This window comes from Hydra viridissima, unplaced genomic scaffold (genome assembly GCF_058129835.1).
Source record: "Hydra viridissima isolate aposymbiotic clone 2 unplaced genomic scaffold, HvirCarnegie_v1 scaffold_6, whole genome shotgun sequence".
Classification (NCBI taxonomy): Eukaryota; Metazoa; Cnidaria; class Hydrozoa; order Anthoathecata; family Hydridae; genus Hydra; species Hydra viridissima.
Genome location: NW_028324305.1, coordinates 826858 through 851706, shown reverse-complemented (window position 1 = coordinate 851706; position 24849 = coordinate 826858). Strand labels below are relative to the sequence as shown.

At 28.0% G+C, this 24849-nt stretch overlaps 1 protein-coding gene across 2 annotated transcripts; it reads right to left on the bottom strand.

Moving 5' to 3' along the window:
• Positions 1–8: 8 nt before the first annotated feature.
• On the bottom strand, positions 9–20213 carry LOC145189717 (uncharacterized). 2 transcript variants are annotated; one of them, XM_090090215.1, is made up of 20 exons: positions 20155–20213; positions 19719–19818; positions 18162–18215; positions 17952–18035; positions 14793–14881; positions 12159–12211; positions 10298–10329; positions 9595–9644; positions 9439–9472; positions 5835–9103; positions 4521–5461; positions 4357–4444; positions 4140–4226; positions 3515–3555; positions 3077–3157; positions 2885–2954; positions 634–719; positions 389–437; positions 199–268; positions 9–119 (listed from the first exon to the last, which is right to left on the bottom strand). In XM_090090215.1, exons 2-20 carry the CDS (start codon positions 19784–19786, stop codon positions 77–79), a joined length of 5289 nt encoding a protein of 1762 aa, XP_089946341.1. In that variant the 5' UTR covers positions 19787–19818; positions 20155–20213; the 3' UTR covers positions 9–76. The 2 variants fall into 2 exon arrangements, with proteins under 2 accessions (XP_089946341.1, XP_089946342.1); XM_090090216.1 differs by lacking the exon at positions 20155–20213 and adding an exon at positions 18705–18819 and having other exon boundaries at positions 19719–19820.
• Between the last annotated feature and the right edge of the window lie 4636 nt (positions 20214–24849).

Here is a 24849-nt window from a genome sequence, read left to right as displayed (position 1 = left end):
AAGAATAATTGCTGATTAGAATATTTTTTTATTTTGAAAAATTTACAAATAATTTTAAAACACAACAATTAAAATATCACTCTTCGATTTGAACTATCCAATCGTCTTCATTTACCACTCTAAAAAAGATGATATCGATCTATAATCTTCACCGAGAGAAAAACTGCAAACTTAGAATTGTTATTTATTTGTACTAACCGAAAATTAATAACTGAGTGAACCAACCATTCAGGATGCACAGGTTGCAACCGATATTTGTTCATTAAATCTAAAGAACAAGAGCAAGTTTCGCCGGAACCTGGAAAAGTAAAACATTACCAAATGTTCATTATTTTTCACCAAAAGTCGAAAATCCTGAAAACGAAATTTAAAACACCAATCAAATCACCATTTTCATGTGTTGATATTTCCGACAAATTGTCTGTTAACATCGTTAACTAAAGAGAATAATAACACTGTTCAATTGTCGATTTTTTTTTTTAAAAAAAGCTCATAAATCTGTCACCAACTGTGATTTAAGGACACTCGACCCATCGACATATCATCTCAGCACCGTTTTAATAAAGATAATTTATTCAACAAAGTGTCAGATAAATCTAAGATTTATTTTAAACAAAAAAAAAACAGCCTCACCTTTTTATAACTTGAAAAACTTTCGTCATCATTTAAAGAGAAGACAACGTGGGCATCGAGTTTTTTCAGCAGCATAACTAATTGATCTAAAAACAAACACATATTTTATTATTTAATTAAAAGAACGGAATTTAAATAAAAACGAAAAACAGAATGCGTCGTTAAAGCGGGTAAAATTTTTCGATTTTGTTAATTTTTGTTATTAATAGTTTTTAATTGTTTTTTACAAAAAACTGATTAAAAATGAGAATTTGCGGCTGTTTAGAAAAAAAAATTTTTCCTTTTTAAGAAAATATTTTTTCTCTTTGTTTAACGTTTTGGGAAACCAAACAAACAAAAAGTTTTTAATTATAAACGATGACATTTTGGTTTCACCGACTCCTTAACACATTTTTTGAGCAAATAAGTACACGGGGATATTTGAGCGCTGCACTTCCCATTCTGATGAATATTTAAGAGCTATCGGTGTCTGTAAAAAATCAGGGTTGATGTTAACTTACAAGGAGTTTTCACAGACACAAGGGATTTCCGTCAAAACCACTTTTGGGAGTGTTATGTGTAAGAGAGCAAACATGCGAAATTTTAAAATCTTTTCATTTCGTTTGAGAGAGATCTTCATTTTATTACCTTTTTACCACAAACTTTTCGTAAATGTGTAAAGTGAAATGTACAAAAATAGTTTTTCCAGTGAATAACATGAACGACAGAATCAATGATTCACTTGCTCAATGATTCACTTGCTGCTTTTGCTGATTTTGTTTCTTGCTTATAACTTATTTAAAAGTTAAAAAGTTTCTTCAACGACTCTCAGAATGTCTGCTGCTGTAGTCAACAATTGCAAAAGTTTTAGACCATACTCTGAATGGCAATAATTACTTTTGTATCTTTTCTAGTGATTTTAGAAACTTAAATGCATTGCTTCTGTTGCCTGCTAGCTGAATAATCCAAGTGAAGTGCTGTGACGTTCGATGAATTCTGGAATATGATAGAAAAAAGCATGTGCTTTAGGAGTCACAGTAACAGGTAAGTGTAGGTATAATTGCTTGAACTGTTCAATTCTTTTAAAGGAAACTTTCATTCAAAGTTTGTCCCAAACATGATACAAAAACGTTCCACAGTTTCTTAAACAGATGGTTAACAAAAGAAGAAGCTCGATTGGTCAAATTTAACAAAAGAAGATGAAGCTCGATTGTTGAGATTAAATTCAGAACAAATTTAGAGACAATTACTAATGAAACTTATGCCACATTGTTGAATTCCTCGGCCTTGATAATTTCTGAATTGCTTACTTTTGATCCAGCTACAAACTTGCTGTGATTCCTCAGACTTTCAAATGCTCTTGAAACTCTTGGTTTTCTGAGTCAATATCACACCAATAGCATGGGTGCTTTTACAATTGATAAATTAATTTTTAAAAAAACTAATTATTAAGGTGACCCTTGAGGTGACCCTTGCTTATTGGAATGACTTATGATACAATCTACTCAGCTCCAACAGGATCATTTGAAACCGATGTTTGCAATTTTTGATGTCATGTTCCAGTTGTACAGAAGTGACTCAGACCTTAGATAGAAGTTTGGTGCATCTTTTTTCAATTTGTTGTACGAAGTTTGTGAGCTTTAGGATAACCAATCTCTTTTTTTTTTTTTTTTTTTTTTTTGGATGTCTTCAAATAGATGCTTTTTATTAAGTCTATTTCGAATGAGTTTTTACAGTTTTTTTACAGTTCAAAGAATTTTCGACTTTCGACTTTAATTTTAATGGAATCAAAATTAAACAGTGAAAATTTGGTGTCACCCAAATAGAATTTTCGGAGCAGCTTTCAACACAAAACTTTTCACAAACATTCACATTTTTCACAAACTCCTTTTAGAGCTTAATTCCAGTCCTTTTTTTTACAAGTTTTTCTTTTAATCATAAATGTTTTAAAAAAAAAAAAAAAAAGCACTATGTTTGCAGCAATCTTCATAACTTTTATATGTGTTAGACATTTTTGATTATGTATATTTAAAGAAAGTTAGTTATAATAGATTTGTAAGCAGATTTGAAATAAAAAAACAACTTGATAATTCAATTTTTCAAAATAAGGAAGTAGTAAAAAGACAAAAAGATTATAAAATTTTGCATAGTTGATCTACACACATGTGTATATAAATCTCCAAAGAGTTTTGTGAATTAATAATCCTGATTCTTTATAGAAAGAGTTTTGGGGATTGGCTTAATCATCCTGATTATTTATAGAAAGTTTTACCTTTCTTCATAGGACTTCTTTGAAATGTTCCATGCACCCAAACACAATATCCAGTTAACAAAAGATTTTTCTAGAAAAAATCACACCCAGACTTAAAGGAAACAACAGAAGTTCAAAAAAAAATAAATAAAAAACATAATGAAGTTAAAACAAAATATCTTTATTATTTTAATATTTTTTTTTTTTTGAAACCTGTTTTTTAATGTTTAATCGGAACTGTAATGGAATGTCTTCATGACCTTCGTTTGGGTCGCCTTTTACTTCAAATGGACCCTGCAGAAAAAATTTAATTTCCTTTTATAAAGCTAACAAAAATAATTGAAAACACTTGCATGCAAATAAAACTTTGGGGTAGCTTCATAAGAGCCAATAGACTTTCTTATATAAATAGTTAACATAATGACAGTGCAACTCATAACTACATAAGATATATGGGAAAAAATTGATTCTCTTTGAGTATGATAATCTCTATCGGACTTACCCTATTATGGTATACCATTTTTTTGGAAAATTAACACAGCATTTCATGATTATTACAACCATTGTTAACATCAAACTCAATATAAAGAAAGTTGGTAAATCTTTTTTTAAATGGGTTTTAATGTTAATAAATCAAAAAACGTTTTTTACCTCCTCCACAAACTGAGCACTTTTTAGACACTGGATAACCCCTGAGAAAAAAAAAAGATAATCTTTTTTTTCTTCTGAAATTAAGTTTAGAGAAAAACTGTTTAAAGTAAATGAAGACCATAGGGGAAAAAATGGCCATATAAATTTTTTAAGGTTTTTAGAATTAAAGCACTTGCCAATTAGATCCAATAAAGATTTTTTTTGTTCTGAATCATGTTTTAAAAAAAACTCTTGAGAAAAGCTTGAAGAAATATTCATAAATAACAAAGTCCAACTTTAAAAATTGATCATTTCCAAATCACAAAAGCGGTGTTTTTTTTTCTCTTGTAATGCTAAAAACTCTCTTGTAATTTTCTCTGCAAAGATTAGTGATATTAAATCACCACTTGATTCTCTTGTAATCAAGTAGTGATTTAATATAACTAATCTTTGCAGAGAAAAACATTTTACAGTTAAACAAAACATCCCACATGTGCAAAACAGTTATGTGCATTTAGAAAATATGCTCAATTTGTATGAATGCATTTCATCTGAATTTCATTAACATGCAATATTTTTATCAAACTTGATTTCTATTTCATACCTTAAATTTTTATTTTAACTAATGTTCAAAAAATAAACTTACACTGAAAACTAACAATCCAAATACCAGACACTAACGCCATTAAATATTTGAATGTGTAGGATGACTTAAATAAGAAATTGACCTTATCTAGAAAAAAAACAATTAAAAAAAAAGTTACGATCATTTTAATAAACGTTTTTTCATTTCAAAAAGTGAGAGGTTAATTATGCAGGATAACAATTTTTGTAAATATTATATTTTAAAAGCAAAATAGTACCAGTTCCTATCACAAGGTGAGTCACATTATCACTAACATTTTCAGCCATTTTTGCTTTTAACTTTTGGCAAAGCATATCACAGAAATGCTAAATGTAAATTTAGAACACAAATTAAAACATAAATACAAACTTACAAAATGTAAACACATAAAAATGCCCTTACTGTTTGCTTCTTGTTCAAGCGAGATATCATGATCACAGGTATACCTGGTGTTTTGAACTCCTCAGCTTTTTTATTGTATATTGTAGTTGATTTACTTAGTTCAGCTGGTAAGGCTGGTTGATTTGAATGAAGAGTGTCAACTAATGTATTTTCAGAGTTGGTAGAGTTAGGTGTCTTTCTAACAAAAGGTAATGTACTGTTATTATGACTTACACAAGCCTGTTTTTCATCAAAATCTTCTGGATGAGGTAATATCAATGTAGTTGAATTTCTTTTAGGTGTTAAATTCATGTAGTCTTTTTTAGAGGTTCGTTCTAATGCACTTTCTCTAACTGCTGTTGATTGGTTAACTGGTTTTATAATATTTCTTATGGGTGTGTTTGGTGATAAGTCTTTTATCTTATGGTTAACATATTTCATATTATTTTCCTCTTGCACAAATGTTGTGTCAAAAAATTCTTTTTTGTCTGACATACATCCTGTTGGGTTTGTTTCTAAATATTTTTCTGCAACCAGAGCTTTCATAGAGGTATCTAACTTCAATGTGACTTTGTTTCCCTCAGATTTATCCACATTAGCTTTCACATCTTTTTTTAATGAGTTATAAAAATCAGATTGGCATTCTGTAGAAGAGTTACCTACAGCAGTTTTGATTTCTTTATTTTTTTTTGTAAAAGTTTTGATAGACGGAGTAACAAGTTGTTTTTTTTCTGACAGGGATTTTTCTGATGTATGACAAAAACTTTTATTATCTTTAAACGTATTTATTACTTCTTTACTGGATTTATCATCAGGTGAACTGGAAATTGCATCCTTCTGCTCATTTAAATCATCATCAGGTTTAGCTAACAGTTTTTGCTTCAAATCCTCAATATACGAAAACTTTGTATGGTTCAATTCTCTTGGTGGAGATTTCGGGGGAGATGGTGAGTTTTTCTCTTCTACAAGAAAGTATAATTGAGATTTAATGATAGCAATTATCATCTAAAGGATGAGTACAGGTTCAAAATGAACCAAAAGACTTGAGAACTGAGAGGTAAAAAATGAAAGGGATGAATGTGCTTAACACAATAATCATAAATAATCACTGATATTAAATAAACTAATAAAGTTCCAGTTAAGATTATTTTGTTTATTGAAAAATTTTACATAAAATGCAAAAGGAACAAAAATTTAAAAAGTGTAACATACATATATATATATATATATATATATATATATATATATATATATATATATATATATATATATATATATATATATATATATATATATATATATATATATATATATATATATATATATATAAATTACCTAGATGAACTAAAGTAGGCTTCTTATTTAAATGTTTTCTTCCCAAAGAAATTTCATTTTCTTCACTGGATGTATCTTCTTCACTGGATGTACTACTACTACTGGTTTCTACGATTTTTGAAAAAATTGTTTTCAACTTTTTGAGCAACTTTTTTTTCTTTAGACGTTGCTTATCTCGCTTGGCTCTTTTCTTTTCTGATAGTAACTTTTTTTTTTCAAACAATGATTGATTTTCAGAAAAATTTACCTTTTTATGGAGGGACTGGTTTTCATTGATTTTTGCATCATCAGAGTCATCAAGTAGTTCTTCTATGCTACTCATTAAATCTTTTTTTGAAGAACCTTTTTTCAACTTATTTATTTTGGGACATTCCTTTGGTAATTCTGATTTATCTTTAGATACAAGAATGCTTTCTGTTTCAGATTTCAAACAGTCATTACGAATTGGGCTTTTGTCAATATTAAAAGCCAATAAATCAATGGTCTCTTTAATGCCTACTTCACTTGCGACTGATTTGCACACAACACCTTTCTGAGAAATCCTTTCAGAAATATGAAAATCAATTTTATCAATATCCTCATCTGGGCTGTGCATATCCTCAAATTGCTGCTCTAAGAGGTTTACTGCTTCTTTATCATTTTTACTTACTTCTTTACTGCAGCTTAAAAAACGATTGGTAGAATAAATTCTTTCTAAACATCCATCATTTTCAGCTTTTATTTTGCTCGGGTAAATGCATGCATTTTTATTTTCGTTGGTGTATATGTCTATATCATCAGAACAAAACATGTCTTCGTTAATCAAAAAATTCTCAGTTGTTGGTGCATGGAAATTTGAATTGTTTTCAACAACTTGTACAAACATAGTGTTATAACTTGACTTATTACTTGATGATTCTTTTATTTCTTTCAGAGAATTATTTTTGTATAACTGATGAATCTTGGACTTAATTGCCATGTTTTTATTGGACGGTTCATGTTCAAGTTTGATTGGTATTTGGTTAACAGATAATTCATTTTCCAGTTCAATTGGTAACTTATATTCAAATGATTGTTGATTTAACTTTGATGATTGTTGATTTAAGTTGCTATCTGGTGATACACTTTTTAGTTTCATTGGGAAGTTGTTATCTGATGGTATATTTTTTAGTTTTATTGGCAAGTTATTATCTGGTGATACATTTTTTAGTTTCATTGGCAAGTTGTTGTCTGGTGATACATTTTTTAGTTTTATCAACAACTTGCTGTCTGGAATTTCATTTTTAAGTTCATTTGGCAACTTATTGCTGGATGATTTATTTTTCAGTGGCAACCTGTTATCTGGTGATTTTTCTTTTAGATGAATTGACAATTTATCTGGTGATTTATTGTTTTGTTTTATTGATAAACCACTATCAGATAATTCATTTTTCAGCCTTGCTGACAATTTGCTATCTAATGACTTATTTTTTATTTCATCTATTGATAATTCAATATTTACCTGTGATAGGTAGCTTGACATCTGTTCATCACTAGTTTTACTTACTTTCTTTTTATCTGGTGACTCAATATCTATCAACTCAACTTCTTGTGCAGCTTTTTCACTGATTATAGTTAATGTTTGCTTAGTTAATTCACTTTTATGCTGCTGTCGTAAAGGAGGAGTAGGTGGAATTAATTCTTCACTGCATATACTTTGTCGTGCTAATTCTTTTTGAAAAGAAGAGTCTTCATTTTTATTTTTAAGATATTTATCAGAAAAACTTTCATTTTTCAGGAAACTTTTCTCATTAGTGTAACTTATGTCAGTAATAGCAGGTCGCACATTCTCTTTCATATGTACTTTAGACCTTTTCTTTCTTTTTCTTTTCCGTAAAAAGAGTTCTCCACCAGATAAACAACTCTCCTGAGTTGAATTATTTGTCTTAAACAGGTTTTCTTGGGTAAAATCTTTGGTAATAGGATGAATTTTAGTTCCCAGATCCTGTGAAAGTAAACTTACTACTTCACCAGTTTCCTTGTCACAGTCATCTAAAAGATTATCATCATCATGCATATTGTTTTCAACTAAAGCATTATCTTTCATTGAACTGTTTTCACTGCAACTTTTATCGACAATTGAGGATCCTTCCATTTTTTCAGGTAGTTTAAGTGGATACCACTTTTTCCTTTTTGATAAATCAACTTTAGTAAATGAACGATTCCCTAGTAGTATTTTATCTTTATTGGGACTTTCTATTTTCAATAAAAGTGAATGCAAATTATCTACTAATGAACTCTGAAATGTATTTATGTTCTCAGAATCAGTAACCTCATTAGATTTACTACTATTGGAACAATAGCAGCCATCTTCTTTGCAAAAATGTCTTGCTAAACCGAATTCAATATCCAAGAATGAATCTTTACTAAACAAGCTTTTCTTGCTACTGTTACTTGCCACGTTTTTATTGTCTAAATTATTTGATATGTTTGGTTCATTTAGTTTTACTTCCACTTTCAACGCACTTTTTGAGTGATGCTGCTTTTCTTCTGCTCTTGTAAGTTGATTTTCAAGACTTGAAATTAATTCATTAGCTAAACTATCATCAGTAAAAAATCTAGAGTCACTTGAGATAAGAAGGTTTGGCTTGCTTTCAGCTGATTTGTTATCCTGTATCTCATCTTTCATGCTTGCTTTGTTGGGTGGCAAATTAACAAAAGAGCTTTGAAAAGTAGATTCTTGTTTACAAGAATGTTGTGTTGATTGATGTGATGCTGCATCTTCTGTTGCATCTTCATCTGTTAAGAAATTTTCATACTGTACTGGAGAATGTTCTTTAGTAAGATTGTTAGAGGATTTTATCATACTAGGCATTTTAGGTATTTCTAAATTCTCAGAGCAAATAAAATGAACTTGTGTTACATCTTTAGGAGAAGGAGTCTTGAAGCTTTCAGTTGAATCTTGCAGAAAACTAGTTTTCAGAATCTTTACATTTTTATTTATGCAATCTTTACTGTTCAAACACTCGAAACTTTGTTGAGGGAAATGTTCACCATGCTTTTTATCACTATCTATCAAATATGCTTCATTATAAAATGGCAGTTGAGGGGGGCTAGAAGTTTCTGAGGATACTGAAGCAATAACATCTTCATCATGTACTTCAAGGCATTCAGCAGAAGTGTCAGCACTTACCTTTCTCCTTTTAAAGTTGTTTTGATCAGAGAAAATGTTTAATGAAGATTTTTTTCTTAATCCAAATTCAGGAGATCTATCCATTTCCTTTCTTTTATCTTTGTCATTGTTGAACTCACTAACAAACAAAAACTTTAAAAATTGAAAAATGCTTCATTTAGGAGCAAAAACCACTGCAATTAAAAAAACATTATTGAAAAAAAGTGTTTGAAATTTTTTAAGGTATAAAAATAACTTTATAAACCTAATGCATGTTTTAATTTATCTTAAACTTTATTTTTAAGACCATACTTATAGAATTCAAAATTTTGCACAATTTTTGTTTATCAAAATTTAAAAAAATAAAATCATTCAAATTGACAACAGTTACTCAAAATATATAAACTTTTTTAAAGTAACACACCAAAAAATGTAAAACTTTAAAGAAGATATTTATTGTATCAATTAACTTACCTGCGTTCAAGAACCTTTACCTCTTTCAACTTCACTAAATAACAATTTTAAGAATAAATTACAACCACTTATTTTAAAAGAAATCAAAAAATTTATAATATTTAAGTCTTTCTTCTTTTATCACGAGATTTACAATTTTGCAATAAATAAACTAACCAGGTTGGATTTCAGAAACATCTTTAGAGGTTTTGTTGACAAAATCAAGACTACACAGAAAATAAACATTGATAAGTTGTTGTTTTTTTTGCAACAATAAAGAATTTAATTACAAAGAAAAAGATTCTTTAAAAAAATTAGATAATTATCAATCATCTCTTAACAATAATTGGATGATTACCAATCATCTCTTCCTTAAGTAAATTACTTAAGATAGAGATGATTGCTTAATCAAAGGTTGTTAAAGATATAAAAAGTAAAGTAAAAAAAAACTATTAAACTAGATTATTTTGACAGCTTTATATATCAACACCCAAATGTTTGTATGCTTATGATAATATAAAAATGTAAAAATAAAATTATTGGAATCATGATAGCGGTTAATGTTAAATTATGATAGCGGTTAATGTTAACCAATAATTGGTTATGGACAAAGTTTCTTCTATTTTACTGAGCCCCTAGCTCCAGCCTAGTGATTTACAGTAATGATTAAAATGTAGAAGGAAAAGAAATGTCTTGAAAAATGATTATGAGATCAACCGATAAAATAATTCTATAGTATCCTTCACACTCTTTGTAATTCTATATATTATTTTATAGCAGAAGTAATTTAAACAGAAAGTATTTGCAAAAATAAAAAGTAACAAAATAACATAATATCTCCTTAACACTATGATGTCATTTGTAAAAGAAAAAACTTCACCTTTTTCTAGTAAATTTAGTGTTCACCAAGTTCTAAAAATAAAACATTTTGTATATATAAAAAAAGTCTTCTTCAGTCCCTTATAAAACTCTTTTGAATGCCAAACTAAGATTGACATTACCATGTTAAATCATAAAAACAAAACGTTTGACAGAGAAAGTCCTTCTGGAGCTCATGTTTTGAAAGATGCTAAAATTTGGAGCATCAACTCAATTAATAAAAAAAGAAACATTAAAGAAGCTTAGTTAACAAAAACAAAAGTATCAACTTTTATTTTTGTTAATTGAGCTTTTTTAATGTTTCTTTTACTAACAGCTTGGATTATAATAACATATTTTCTAAAGACATACAAAATGGAAAACCAGTATCTTGGTTGCAGCTCTTGGGATCATCATTTGTTGATGCACCTCTTTTTTTTTCTTTTAAGCCTTTTTTTATGAGCGATGTTTAACAAACATGAAAGGAAAGCCTTTTAACAAAAATCTTGTTGTTTTTTTTCTGATAAATTTTTATGTTTTGGTATTAAAAAAAAGAACAAAAAAAACTTTAAGCATTTTTCTCATAAACTTGAGTCATTTTTCTCATAAACTTGAGTTATTTTTAAGCATTTTCTCATAAAAACTTGAGTTATTTTTGGAAGAGTGTAGTTGAAACGAGAAATTTATTTGTACATATAGGTTCAAATCAATAAAAGTGCTGCAGGTAAATCTGTTGTGGCTGCAACCTGAGGAGATAACAACAACAGTTGCTGCCAGTTGTAATGATGTCGCAGATTATTTTCCACCTATGATGATATTTAACCATGAACATCACAATTATGATTTGACTGAACATGCCCCTATTAGCACATTTAATGAACTTTCAGACAACGGTTGAGTTAAAGCATTATGAAATACATCAAAAATATTTCAAAGCATGCAAAACAAATTTGATTTTACTTCTGGATGGAAACAGACGTCATACTAGAAAGATTAAACATTTAATACACCAGAAAAAGAGATTTAAATCTTATTGCTAACTCTGCATACATTATATAAACTGAATCTACTTGATTGTACAGTTTTCAAATTGTTGAATGTTGCTTTTAATACCCTCTGCACATTATGGATGCAACTACATTTAACTTGAATTTCAATAGATAGGTGCTTGTTTAATTTCAATGGATAGGAGTTTTGTTTAATTTCAATGGATAGGTGCTTTGTTTAATTTCAATGGATAGGTGCTTTGTTTAATACAACTTATCTAAAAGTAGCAACAGTTAAAAATCCTGTAACTGTTTTTTTTTTTTATTAGATTTTTTTTGTCGAATCAGTTGAATTTACCCAGCTTTGAATTTTTTTCTGATCTCACAGAATGCTTTTTTTAAATAAGCTATAAGCAATTTTTAAATTTTTTTTTTCAAAATTTATTTATGAAAATTAGATATTGCAAAAATAATATTTTACAGATATAAGATCAACATTGGAAAAAGTTATCAATTAATTACCCAGCATACTTTTGAGATGATGATAAATGTAACACATGATGATAAATGTACTTGATGTATTTGAGAAGCAAAGTAACACAGTAAATGCAGTAAAGGTAACAGTATATGGTATCTTATCAAACTTTAGTAAATTGCATCCATGGCTATCATTATAGTTTTCTCAGTATAATTTCTGCTAATGTGACTCGCCTTGCTTGGTATTATGTTAACTATTTTCTATTTGGTATGTATATTTTTGGTATTGAGTTTCTTCAACTTCCTCCAAAAAAAATTAATAAAATAACTACAATCAACTGGCATAAAAAAAAGCACAATGGTGTAAAAAATGACTGAAATGTATCAGAAAATACAAAAACAAGTTTACAATATAAAAACCTGTTTAGAAGGAGAAATCTTCTTATGTCTTTGTGAAAGAAGTGGTGATATACCTGAAATATGAAACAAACCTCAATTCAAAAAAACACAGGCTGTTTTTAAAATCTTTGTGCTTAATTTCAGTTCAGTTTTTTTTTTTTTTTTTTAAGATTTCTTAATAAAGAACAACTACAGTCAGCCAAAGCAAAGTACAAAAAAACTTCCTAGAAAAATTAGTTCATTTTTATGATAAATTAAATTTTCTGAAGTTTATTAAAATAAAACCCTTTATGCATTTAAAATACCAAAGGTTTTTGGTGTGACAAATTTATATATTCATACTTTTATTTATTTTTTTTTAAATACTTTTTTAAAAAAGAACAGATTGAATATTAATATTGCAAAAAAAATAAATAAATAAATATTTAAAGAGTTGAAACAGTTTAAGAATGATAAAAATAGCAACAAGAATGGTATCAAATGCATAATGTCTTAAAGAGTTGAAACAAAATAACAGAAGACCAGGTATTGCAAATTTGTTTCTGCAATCATAAAACATTGCATATCTAAATATATTTTAAATTTGATTTTAAATGACTGATTGAAGTTTGTGTTTTATTATTATTTGTTATTAACAGAAAAAGAAAAAAAATGCTGATGCTTAGACTAAACACTGATGCTTAATGCAAACTTTTAAACTATCTTTTTGCAATAAAAACAAAACAAAAAAAAAAGCATTTGATTTAATTAGATGACCAAACTTAAAGCTTTTTATGCAGAAGTTCAAAACACTGACTTAACTTGAGCTTAGACTAAATAATTTATTGAGTTTTAGCAAGATAAGAAAAATGTTTAAAAAGAGTGCACCTTAAAATTTAAGCTGATTTCTATTCTGGAAAATAAATAAATGCCAGAAGTATGACGGATGTTTCCAGTTGAACATACATAAGTATGAAGGTTGTCTCCTGTCTGAAGTAATAGAAAACTTTCAAGAACATGCATCAGTGAACATTTTAGTAAAATAATTTCAAAAATTGCAAAATAGGTGGCATACAAATTCATTTTCGGTCTAGAATGTAAAAAAATATCAAAGCTAAAGGTGGATGTTTAAAGAAGATCCCATAAGCTTGTATAATCAAAGCACAAAAGTTTTGGATTAGCATGTTTTAATATTCTATAGCCGTATTTTCTTATTTTTTAATTAGTTCTATAAAAATTTGCATTATAAATATTTTGTAAAAAATAGACATTGTAGTGACATCATTAATGATACACTTGATACTTGTTGAACTGTAAGCATCTTTTAAAAAAATGAAAAACAACTTTAAGTATAAAAAAAGAAAAAAATTTTGAAGTAGAAAAACATATCAATGGGCGCCGGCAGGATTTTTTTCAAGGGGGGGCAAAATAAAATTCAAAAGTGATATTTCAAAAACTACATAAATGCATCAATTAATCAAACCATTTTATTAGACCAGTGACAAAAGAAAATTAAAGAAAATGTAAAAATAAAAACACAAGAGTTAAATCATTGTTATTCAGTAAATAGAAATTGTAGTCGTCTGCATTCACTGCCAAACTTATTTACAATTTGTTCCAAAAATTCAGATTTTCTGGAGCGTATTTTTTCACGATGCACGCTCAGCATGCAAAGCCCAGACAAACGCTCATAATGCTAATAATGTTTAATTATACCAAATAATGCTAAATTATATAATAATATAATGATTTGTTAAAAAACATTGATTTATTAAATACAAATTAGATATATTCCAAAAAACAAAACAAAAATTTAAATGCAGCAAGTTAATTCAAGTTAATCAAATTAAATATATATAATTATAATAATCAACACTTAGCTAGCAAAAAACACAAGGTAATAGTATTATTAAAATGAATATAACACAATAAATAGGAAAAAAAATAATAAAAATACAATACAAACAAGAAACATTTTGCCAACAAACAAAAAAACAACAGCATAAAAAAGTAAATGAAACTGACACATTAAAAAATAATTTAAAAAATTTGATCACTGCATTCAATTCTTTCTTCATCAGTTCAAAGTTTATTTGTTTGAGTATGAACTTTGTTATTGTAATTCGATTTCTTTTTATTTATTATTTCCTTTATTTTCCTTTTTTTTCTTCCTCTCTTCTTTTTGTTTTCTATACTTCTCCTTTATCTATTGTTTTTTCCTATTTATTCCTTTTTTATTTTTCTATGATCTATTTCTATCATCTTCAAACATCTTTTTTTAAAAATATAAAATATGCCTTTATAAAAAAGCTTCCGCCATCGTGGAAGTCATTGCATTTTGTAGTAATATTTCATTTAAACTGTTGTCATTTACATTACGGTGAGTAAACTATAAATGAGTTAAATTGATAAGATATTGAAATAAACATTTAAAAGAAATTTTGTGAATATCAAAATTTGTTTTTTTGCTTTTCCAGGGGGGGGCAACTTGCCCTTGCCTGCCGGCGCCCATGACATATCAGTCAATAATTGCAACTTTTTGAGTAAGTTTATCATAAAACAAATAATATTTCAAATGGATTATTTTGCTGCAATCTTTTCAGTTTAATTGTTGGTGTTATTCATTTAGGATAGAGATAGGAGCAAAAACAATGATAGCTAGAAAAAAAACTTTACCTAAATTAGAGCAGTCTTCATCTGCTGCATTACAAACATCTTTTACTGCTGAAATTACTTTTGAAAGCTTCGGATTATGATTCAAACTTCTGTAAATATAAAAATAAAAGATGTAAACCATAAATAAAATAATTTAAATTACGAATCAAATACTCTTAGTAATAAACAAAAGTATCAATAAAACAAAAAAAGTTGTTGTTAACAGAAAAAATGGAAAATAAAATAATATAAAGTACAGAGAAGAAGTACAGAGAAGAAGTACAGAGAAGAAGTACAGAGAAGAAGTACAGAGAAGAAGTACAGAGAAGAAGTACAGAGAAGAAGTACAGAGAAGAAGTACAGAGAAGAAGTACAGAGAAGAAGTACACTTAAAAATATGTATCAAGGATAAACAAGCTACGAGTTAAAAAATATTTCATTAACAACCAACATTTTATTGAGACAGCAAATTAAAACATATTCTATGACACAATTTTACTTTGTGTTCAGACACAAAGTAAAATTGTGTTTTTAATTTTTATATTAAAAAAATTGATGTTTGGTATTATGAGCTGATCTGCCATAATGGTTTACAAACACAAGCAGCTCATGTTAATTAGCAATTTGTCTTTATTATTAGCTCTGATTACCAGAGCCATAACTGGAGATTTGGTACTCTTAGCAAATGCTTTCAAGTGCGCCTTAACTAAAAAAATGTAAACTAAATGTAACTTTATGCACACCATAAAGTTAATTTATTCAAAATTTAATTACATTTCTTTACGAAATTTTAATCAAAAAATTGAAACAAATACAGAAAGTAAATGAAGATAAAAATGAAAACTGAAAAGAAGATTATAACATTCTTCTTTTGTACATTATATATACAAGAGAAAACAACTTATTTAGTAATAGGATATATATATATATATATATATATATATATATATATATATATATATATATATATATATATATATATATATATATATATATATATATATATATATATACACACACACACACACATACACAAAATATATATACTTATCTTAACTTATTTAGTAATAGGATATATATATATATATATATATATATATATATATATATATATATATATATATATATATATATATATATATATATACACACACACACACACATACACAAAATATATATATAAGTTATTGATATAAACATTTTATATTTAAAATTTAAAACATCCAGACCATGGGTTTGTTGTTTTCTTTCATGGAAAATTTCATTTTCTTTCATTATTTCCCATTTCAATCTTTTTCTTATTTTCATTTGGGTTTTTTTCGATTGAAAGCTTTGATTTAAGTAGTTTATTTTTCACCAGTCTGTAAAATTTTGATTTCTTGAGCCACAAGTGCAGGACCATAGAAGCTTCCTTACTTTCTTTCTTAGTGATATTAACATCTAGTTTTTTTTCTTTTTATATATCTTCAACTTGTTTTCTTCAACTTAATAATCAACAGCGACAAACAAAAAAAGATTTCTACAGGAATAATATAAATATATGCTAAGCTACATGATTTTTATTTTTAGTTAAAAAAAAAAACCTTACATACGACTGATCATTAAAGACTTTATAATTGGTAATTACATTTATAATATAGTATTCCACATTACCTCCTACATGCATATCACATATCTCAACAAGTAGAATTGCTTTTTTTAGTAATATGACAAGTATAACAAAACAGTTTTATTGTTGATTGTCAACTTAGGAAAATCCATTGACTTTGAGGTAATTGATAGATCTCATCTTCTAAGAAATTTTAATTTTTGTGTTAAACCATGTTAATATGTAAATTGATAGCTGCCTTAGATGAGAAATTACTATAAAAATAAATTTTAAAAACAACCAAAACTTCTTTTGGCTTCTTTGAGATGATTTAACTTATCAATTTAATGTGCGGATCACAACAGTATCTTCTATTCTTCACAAAACTATTGATGTATGCTTACAGAAATTGTTAAATGACTTGATAGAGATCAGTTATGGAAAGTTACTCCAACATGAGATAACAGAAAATAGTTGTTTTTCATCAGGCTTTTTTGTCTATTCGAAATAAAAAAAAATAGTTGTTTGTTTGAAAATAATAAAACTAAAAATTATCATGTAAATATTTAGGAATATTCTAATTAATAAGGCCTCGCTAAACTCTAATCCTGTTCAAAGATTTAGCACTCAAGATTTGAAAACTGCTTTCTGTAGAGAAGTTACCATTGGATACAAGTGAAAAGACCTCTGAGTTAACTAGTACCCTGGCTTTTAATTTGGCACTCAAGTCATATTTGACCACTCTTCTGATGGCTGTTTCAGATATTTTTTTTTTCCAGCCATTTTTTTCATAAACCATGCAGTGAATGAGACTTTAGAAACAAGAATTTTTACTTTTATTTAACAGTAATTTTTTTTTCTCTAAGCTTTAGTGTATCCCTACACATAAAATTGATTTAACTTTGTAAATCATTGTTTTTGACACTATTAGCACTTCTACAACCTCTGAAACGTTTTTTGAAAAATTCATTTGCTTTATTTTTCATTTTAAAATTATTGTATTACAAAAATGTATTAATATCTTAAGATCCTTCAGAATATCTGATCTTACTTAACACAACTGGTAGAAATATTTTCAAATGTATATTTGAGCTTGAATTTAATAGGAGTATGGATGTATTTATTGCCATTTTCTGTAGATTTTATATAAACTGTCTTTGAAAATAAAAAATCCAATTACCCAAATTGGATTTTTTATTTTCATGCAATATTAATATTTTCAAAACTCCAAGATTTTTTTTTTGCTTAAATTATTAAGTTTAAAAAAGTAGATTAACAGATACCAAAACTTTTGGAAATTTAAAAGATCTGTTATGAAAGTTCTGAAACTTTAATCCAAAAGACTAAACAAAATAAGATTGAGTCCAGGTAGTCAATAAAGTAGCTGGCTTTGATTTGCAAATACTGAGATTTAAAATGAAAAAAGATGATAAACAAATATTTGCTTTCAACAGTAATAAAAAATTTTCATTTTTTTATTCTTATTTGTATTTAGCATAAATTTGCCCGTTATGTGTCATGTCAGCATATATATCATGAATTCATGATGTAACTCAATACATAGAATAAAAACTTTACAAAAACTACTTAACCTTTTAGTAAGATTACTTTTACATAATGGACAACAGCCTTTTTTGCTCTTTTTGTTGCTCTTGATCAATTCTTGTACACAATCACTAATATCAAAAAGAAAAAATAACTTCTCGGCTTATAAAAACTCATGGGAAATTTCAAATTTCACCATCCTAAACATCAAATTTAGCTAATCAAAATTTAAAATGATTAATGTCATTAATTTGTACCTGCAAAACTGATGGTTACATTTGGTGGATACTGGCTGAGAGAGAAAGTCCAGACTAAATAACAAATGTATTTATGATGTAATCAATGCGTATAAAACCCTTGCATGTAGTAATTTTAAAAAAAAAGCACATTTAGTAAGTTTTAAATTGATTTTTTAAAGCCTTTTCAAATTACTATTTTTGATGACCTATATCTTTAATAAACAACCGTTTTTATATGATAACCAAACAGTAAAGTAAATCTGTTTGATAAAAATCATAAACATGGTGAATTTCATTTAATCTAAGGATCTTTAGGAGATTTTGAATAATGGGTTTACATTAGGATGGATTGTCAATTCAATTTTAATTCTTATAGTGAGAAAAAGTTACCTTTTGGTATCACTACTGATACAAAAGGAAAATTTTATTATGATATAATTAATTAGAATTAGAAAAACAATTTATACAATTTCAATTTATTATATCAGTTTTCTCAATATAATCGATTGGTAAATAGTTGTCTAAATAATTATTGATCAAGTGATTCAACAAAATGAAAACCTGAAAACATTCTTCTAACAATGTTGAACAATGAATGTAAACACCTGTGAGTTAACAATGCATCACATACTGCATGCCAAATTGAAGCAGTATAGTCTCAGAAAATTTCAAATTCCTAAAATAAACTTTAGTTGGAGAATAAATCAATTTTTTGGTAGAATACTCCAATCACTAAATCACCACTTCTCATTAACACTGAAGTTACTGATTTGTAAATGTTAGTTGCTAATAAAGACATTCAGGTTGTTGACTTCCCTAAGTATATACCCTTACTAAATTTAGCAACTTTTTAGACTTTCTTGGACATCAACAATGCAAGAATATATTTTGTTTTTACATTTCTCATTGCATAAAGCATTAGTAGTTCAGGTACATTTTCACAAAAGGGCAAGATCACATCATATATGGATTAATTAATACTGTATATTAAAATGCTTATAAACACTCAAAGGTTCTTCAACTACAGGATTCTATGAAAACTGAAGACCATGTGGGAGCCTCAAAACTAGTTTTCTTTTTCTATGCTAATGTTTTACAATATGCTTAGGAGATCATAATGCTCTTTTCTTTTTCTTTTTTTTTCACTATAAGAATTTTTATTTTTTATAAAAAAAATCTCATTTCAATCTATTCTAGAGGGTATGCAGTAAGCAAAGTAACTAAATGGCAGATTTTATTTATTAGACTAAGTCTAATAACTAAATTTAAACAAACTCTGATTACCAATTAAGTACAATACAATATTAGGATAATCGCTTAAGATATTATATCAATGTTTCAAAGTCTTCATATCACATAATACTAATTTAATACTAGTCAAAACTTAGACAACATTACATTTTTGTGACATATTCAAAATAAAAATAGCAATATACTTGTTTTTAATAAAAAAGAAAAAGAAAAAAAGAAATTAAACAAAAAATTTTTAAAAATTATGTTTTATTGACCCTTAAAAAAATGCCTAAAACAAATCTAAAACAAAAATAAAAAAAGCACTAAAAATTGACATTCTACCATATTGTGCATTGAAAGTGTTGCTTTAAGCTTGAAAGTAGTTTTTTTACTTCTTCAACAGTCTCCATAGATTGTTTTGGGTACTTTGTTTATAAGAGCTCTAACATATAAGTAAATTTGTAAAATAAATTAACTGAAATGAGTTTTAAAAAAACCACATTAGAAAATAAAAAACTTTAATGAATTTAAGGAGGTTTATTTGTATTCTCGTATTAAAAAACCTGATGTAATGAGGATGTAAGGATCAGAAGGCTCTAAAATATACCGCTTCTGATCCCTGGCATAAAAAATGCCAGGGATCAGAAGCGGTATATTTTAAAATGCCAAAACGAGAGTTCTTTCTGGACCTTAAAAATATTTTTATAAGAATAAAAAATAATTCGAAAAATGAATATTTTGTCGTTCGTTGAATTTTGAAAAGCATTAACAACCATACATAGAGTAGGTAAGACTCAGAAAGCAGCTAAGGTTACAAGTATAAGGTGGTTTTATTTTAAAATATACGCTTAAAATTCGGTAAAATACAATTAGTGTTCGGCATTTGGCATTACAAAAGCTGACTGATCTCATCTTTTGAGATTTCCACCAAATTTTGCACAGTTAATTTTGTTTTAAGAAAACAGGAACTTCTAAACCTTAGGTCATGAGCATTTACTGTTTCTAAGTTTGGACCGTTTGAATATTGACCTAAATAGGCCAAAGTTTCATAAGGGACGGTAGTTAAGAATTTTTTTAGTTGACACATCTTCTACATTCAAAATGACTGGGTAGAAAACCTCCCAGTGGATTACACATATGAATCTTTTTCATGATGGCACAAGATTATAAATTGCAATGGATAGCTTTAGTTTGAAATTTAATACCTCTTTAACGAGTCTTGAAACACATACTATACAAATCTGACGTCATGCTCAATATCGTACGAAACTACGCACATAGATGACGCAAGCAATAACTTGTCTCATTGGAAAAATACCTCAGCAGGGTGCAGAGAACATTGGCTCTAATTCCATTAATATCTTCGAATTTTTTCTTGTAAAAGAAACTTGTATTTTTACGGTAAATTGAACTACTTCAATTACTTCATCTTTTTTTATTGTAGTTTCTAAAACATTTAACTAATTTGACTTGTGAATGTGCAACGAATAACTGTGAATGTGCAATGAATATGAATGTTACACGTTTATTTCGTGTTTTCACTTTGAAGAGTATATAAAATAAACGAGGAACAAGCTATGAATAAAAATATTGTTTAAATGTAGCTATAGTAGTAGTAGTAAGTTGTAGCAGTAGTAAGTTGTAGCAGTAGTAATGCAGTTGTAGTAGTAGTAGTAATAGTAGTAGTAATGTAGTTGACTACTGTTAATAAGAATGATTTTTTCATATAGTTTCAATAGTTGTCTCTGTTTCAAAATTAACTAAGTTGCAGTCGTGATGTTACATTTGAGAGCTTACGATAAGAAAATTGCAACGGCAACTTCTACAATTTATGATAAATATTTGACATTAGGCATGCGCAATGGATGAGATTCCCTGAAATGCCGTTTTAAAACTTTTTACGCAACGTCAAAACGTTGAAATTCGTGTTTTCTGAAAACGGCTTATAAATGGATCAAAGTAGTACTTGCTCCAAAAGTGTAACAAAGTAATTATTTAATTTCTGATAGAAATTTAGGATATAGACATAAGTATAAATACATAAATATATATATATATATATATCGAGTATCATGTCGAGTAGTCTACATTGGTAGGAAAACCGTTTTAAAATAATACACAGTGTTTCTACCGGAGTAACTTTTAACCCGTTATAACATACAAACTCTTGAGGTAGTTGAAGTACATTGAGTAAGCGATATATATCACTACGTAAAAATCTAAATTCACTTTTGCATTCATCATCAGACATGATTTCTAAACAAAATTGCTCATAACTCCGAAACGGTAAATCTAGATTCTTAGACAAATTTAATTTCTACAGTAGTGCAAATTCCTCGTCATCTATGATATTTGATTCTAATGCAAGTAATAAACTATTTCTAACATTTCTTAAAGGAGCCATTTTTAAATTTTTTTGTTTATTTTAAGATGTTTTCTTTTTTTTTGAAGAGGAAATTCGTAACTAATTTTATTGGAATACCGCAACTGCACGTCCCAACCGCTCGATCCAGACCTTTGTCGTCTCCGTTGCCGTTGCAGTTTTCATATCGTAAGCTCTCTAATAAAATGATCACAACATGAAGTCCTATAAGTATTTTGTCGGAATGTGTTTTTAATTGAAGACCATACCAATTATATAATTGTAATTTTATTTTTTGCTTACTTTCCTTAAAAGGTGGGCTAATTTAAAACCACAATTGTGACGTTGATCGTGACAAAATATTATATCGACAGATATTATTGCAACTTCGTTACTTTTAAAAAAGAGTATTAACGAAAAATTTTTTTATAAATTATTTAAGAATTTATAAATACTTTTGAAAACATTTCTAGGTATAACAAGAGAAATGTTAAAGACAATTAGCAAAGAAAAAAGTTTAACTCGAATAAAAATGACAGAATCAGCGCGACTTGTAAGAACTATAGTGACCTTTTTTTGTGTGATTATCACGACCGCATTTTTAAAGGCGCGTTTTAATGATAATTTTATTTTACTTTTGCTTAACCAAACGATTGTTGTTGGCAAATGATCTTGTCTTCTTTTTATGGCGAGATCTGCTTCATATATATAAAATTTCTTTTTTAAGGAATAATTTCCAGAAATGGTAAATTTTAAAATTGGGGTTTAAAGCTTCATTAACCTGGGGTACATTAGAATAACAACTTATCGAGCTTTATTTTTTTCTATGCTCTATTTTTCAAAGTCTCCATCAACGGCTCTTACGTAATTGCAAAAAGGTTCCACTAAGTTTTTGGAAGTCATAAGACGGTGTCTGAGGATTTTCACAACGAAGCGGTTATCGAACTGAGAAATTGGTCAATCGTTCCAAATCAGTTTGGCTGGATTAGAAAAATTTTATTTCACTATCAAATACTTTAGAGTACAATAAACTCCGGCGGTATCTCCGACTTCAACGTTACAAGAAACGTCATAAAAAGTTTTCCGCAAGGAATTTTTATATATATAATATTTTCATGAGAATTTGATACATAAAAGAATAATATCTTGCTTTGATATTCTCGGTATTCGGACTTAAGCAATATTTGTACGGGTTTTTACAGATAAATAATTTTCTAGCATTTCAGCGTAACAAGATTTGTTAGTGCAAACTAAACTACCATAACAGATCCTACAAACAAAAATCATTTTCTGATATTTTTACATAATGGCATTTATTAAAACAAACAAAAAATTATGATTACTGAATGCTGATACTACTGCCATCAAGCAAAAAATTTTGATGTTTGAGTTTTAGTTTAGCTACTCAACAAGGAGCTCCAGAGAGCCAAGGTCACCCTCATCCATTTGTCATGAATTTACACCAATCGTTCAACCTGCAATGTGTCAAGGCTCTGTTTTTGACTAGTAACAATGTTGAATCTGATGAAGAAAAAATATCTGGGAAGTTATCATGCGACATTGTACCACAGTTTATCTGTAGATCAACTTTAATTTATTTTCACTTTGATGTTTGATCTCACTTTCTAAAGCATGGAGTAATTTAATACTCCAAAAGTCCATTCAGGTGGCCAAATATTCAAAACTTGATTACGTAGCAGTTCGGTATTCATCTGTTGTTTAATAGACATACGAATAGCGCTGCAAAAACCAAAATACTCATTGATATTCAACTTTATTTAGTGGTACCTCGCTAGTCAACGGAATACCACCTGGGTTTAGAGTACACGGGCGTTTTTTTACTTCAGGTGTTAAATGACGTAAACTTACTCTCCGTTAACTTTCACCTGGAGTCCTTTGAGTTACGTCTTTACGATTGTAGGACTCCAGTGCATGATTAAAAACAACAGATTTAAATTCTTTCTTCCAATTACCTGATCCCTTTTTCTGCTTTTGAAATTGATAGCCTCTAGATAAAATCTATTCCTAAACGGCACATTTTCAAAGGTCTGACCACGACATGAAAGTATATTTTACTCCCTCAAGAAAGTAATTTCATCAAAATCCTTTCGTATTCATTTCAAATAGTGCTTTTTCTGTAATGAGTTTCTAATATAAAGAAAATTAAAATGTTTGTTGTAGAAAAAAATTGTTTGCAGAAATAAAAGTTAGAGTTGTTACCGTAAAAAAAATGGGTTTTTAATTTATTTTTGTTAAATTATCAAAAGTTCAAATATCATGCACGGACAAACTTCCTTAAAAAAGAAACTATCATCTGGCAATTTCAAATTTTCAACAATCAAATAGTTCAGGATAATTGCATATTAAAAAATGAAGGGTTTGTATCACGGAACCAAACTTCATTTTCTGTGCTTTTAAGACAATTTATAAAGTAGTATTGTTATTTTTTAACGCATTTTTGCATCTACAATGAAATTAAATACTTCTATTGAATAACTTTCTTATCTAGGTTAACCCTGTAACAGGGTGTCATAAAAACGTTTCAATGTAGTTAAGGAGTAGCTAGGAGTTTTCTTGGTTGAGATTGGATATGTTTACGTAAGAAGAAAAAGCAAAACACAAAGTTTTTATTATTTTTGCATTTTGAATAAAATACTTTTAAACGTTTCTGTTGTTAAGCAAATAAACCTTGGCATATTTGTTTTTCAAGCGGAATAAAAGGTACTCATGGGCGGATAAAAGAAGATGTGGGGGCGGACACTCATTCGAAATTTTCAATTTACACGTGTTTTAAATAACATTTTAAATAATATTTTTTCGACAACCTTCTCATTTGAAATTAAAAACTGCACTTTCTTTTAGGCTACTTTTACCAATACACAATTCCCTGATGTATAACTCCGGATCTTTCCCGAGGCCTGGGTGCTTTCCAATACCAACTCTCCGTCACCCCAGTAATTACTTTCTCTACATTTTATAATGATAGATCCATATTTATTTATTAATAGACGGTGACTAATTTGCAGTATACGTTGTTTGGTGATGTAAACTGTTTGTATTAAGCCGTAAAAGACGGGTTATGGAGTCCAATTCTTGTCGATATATTTCTTT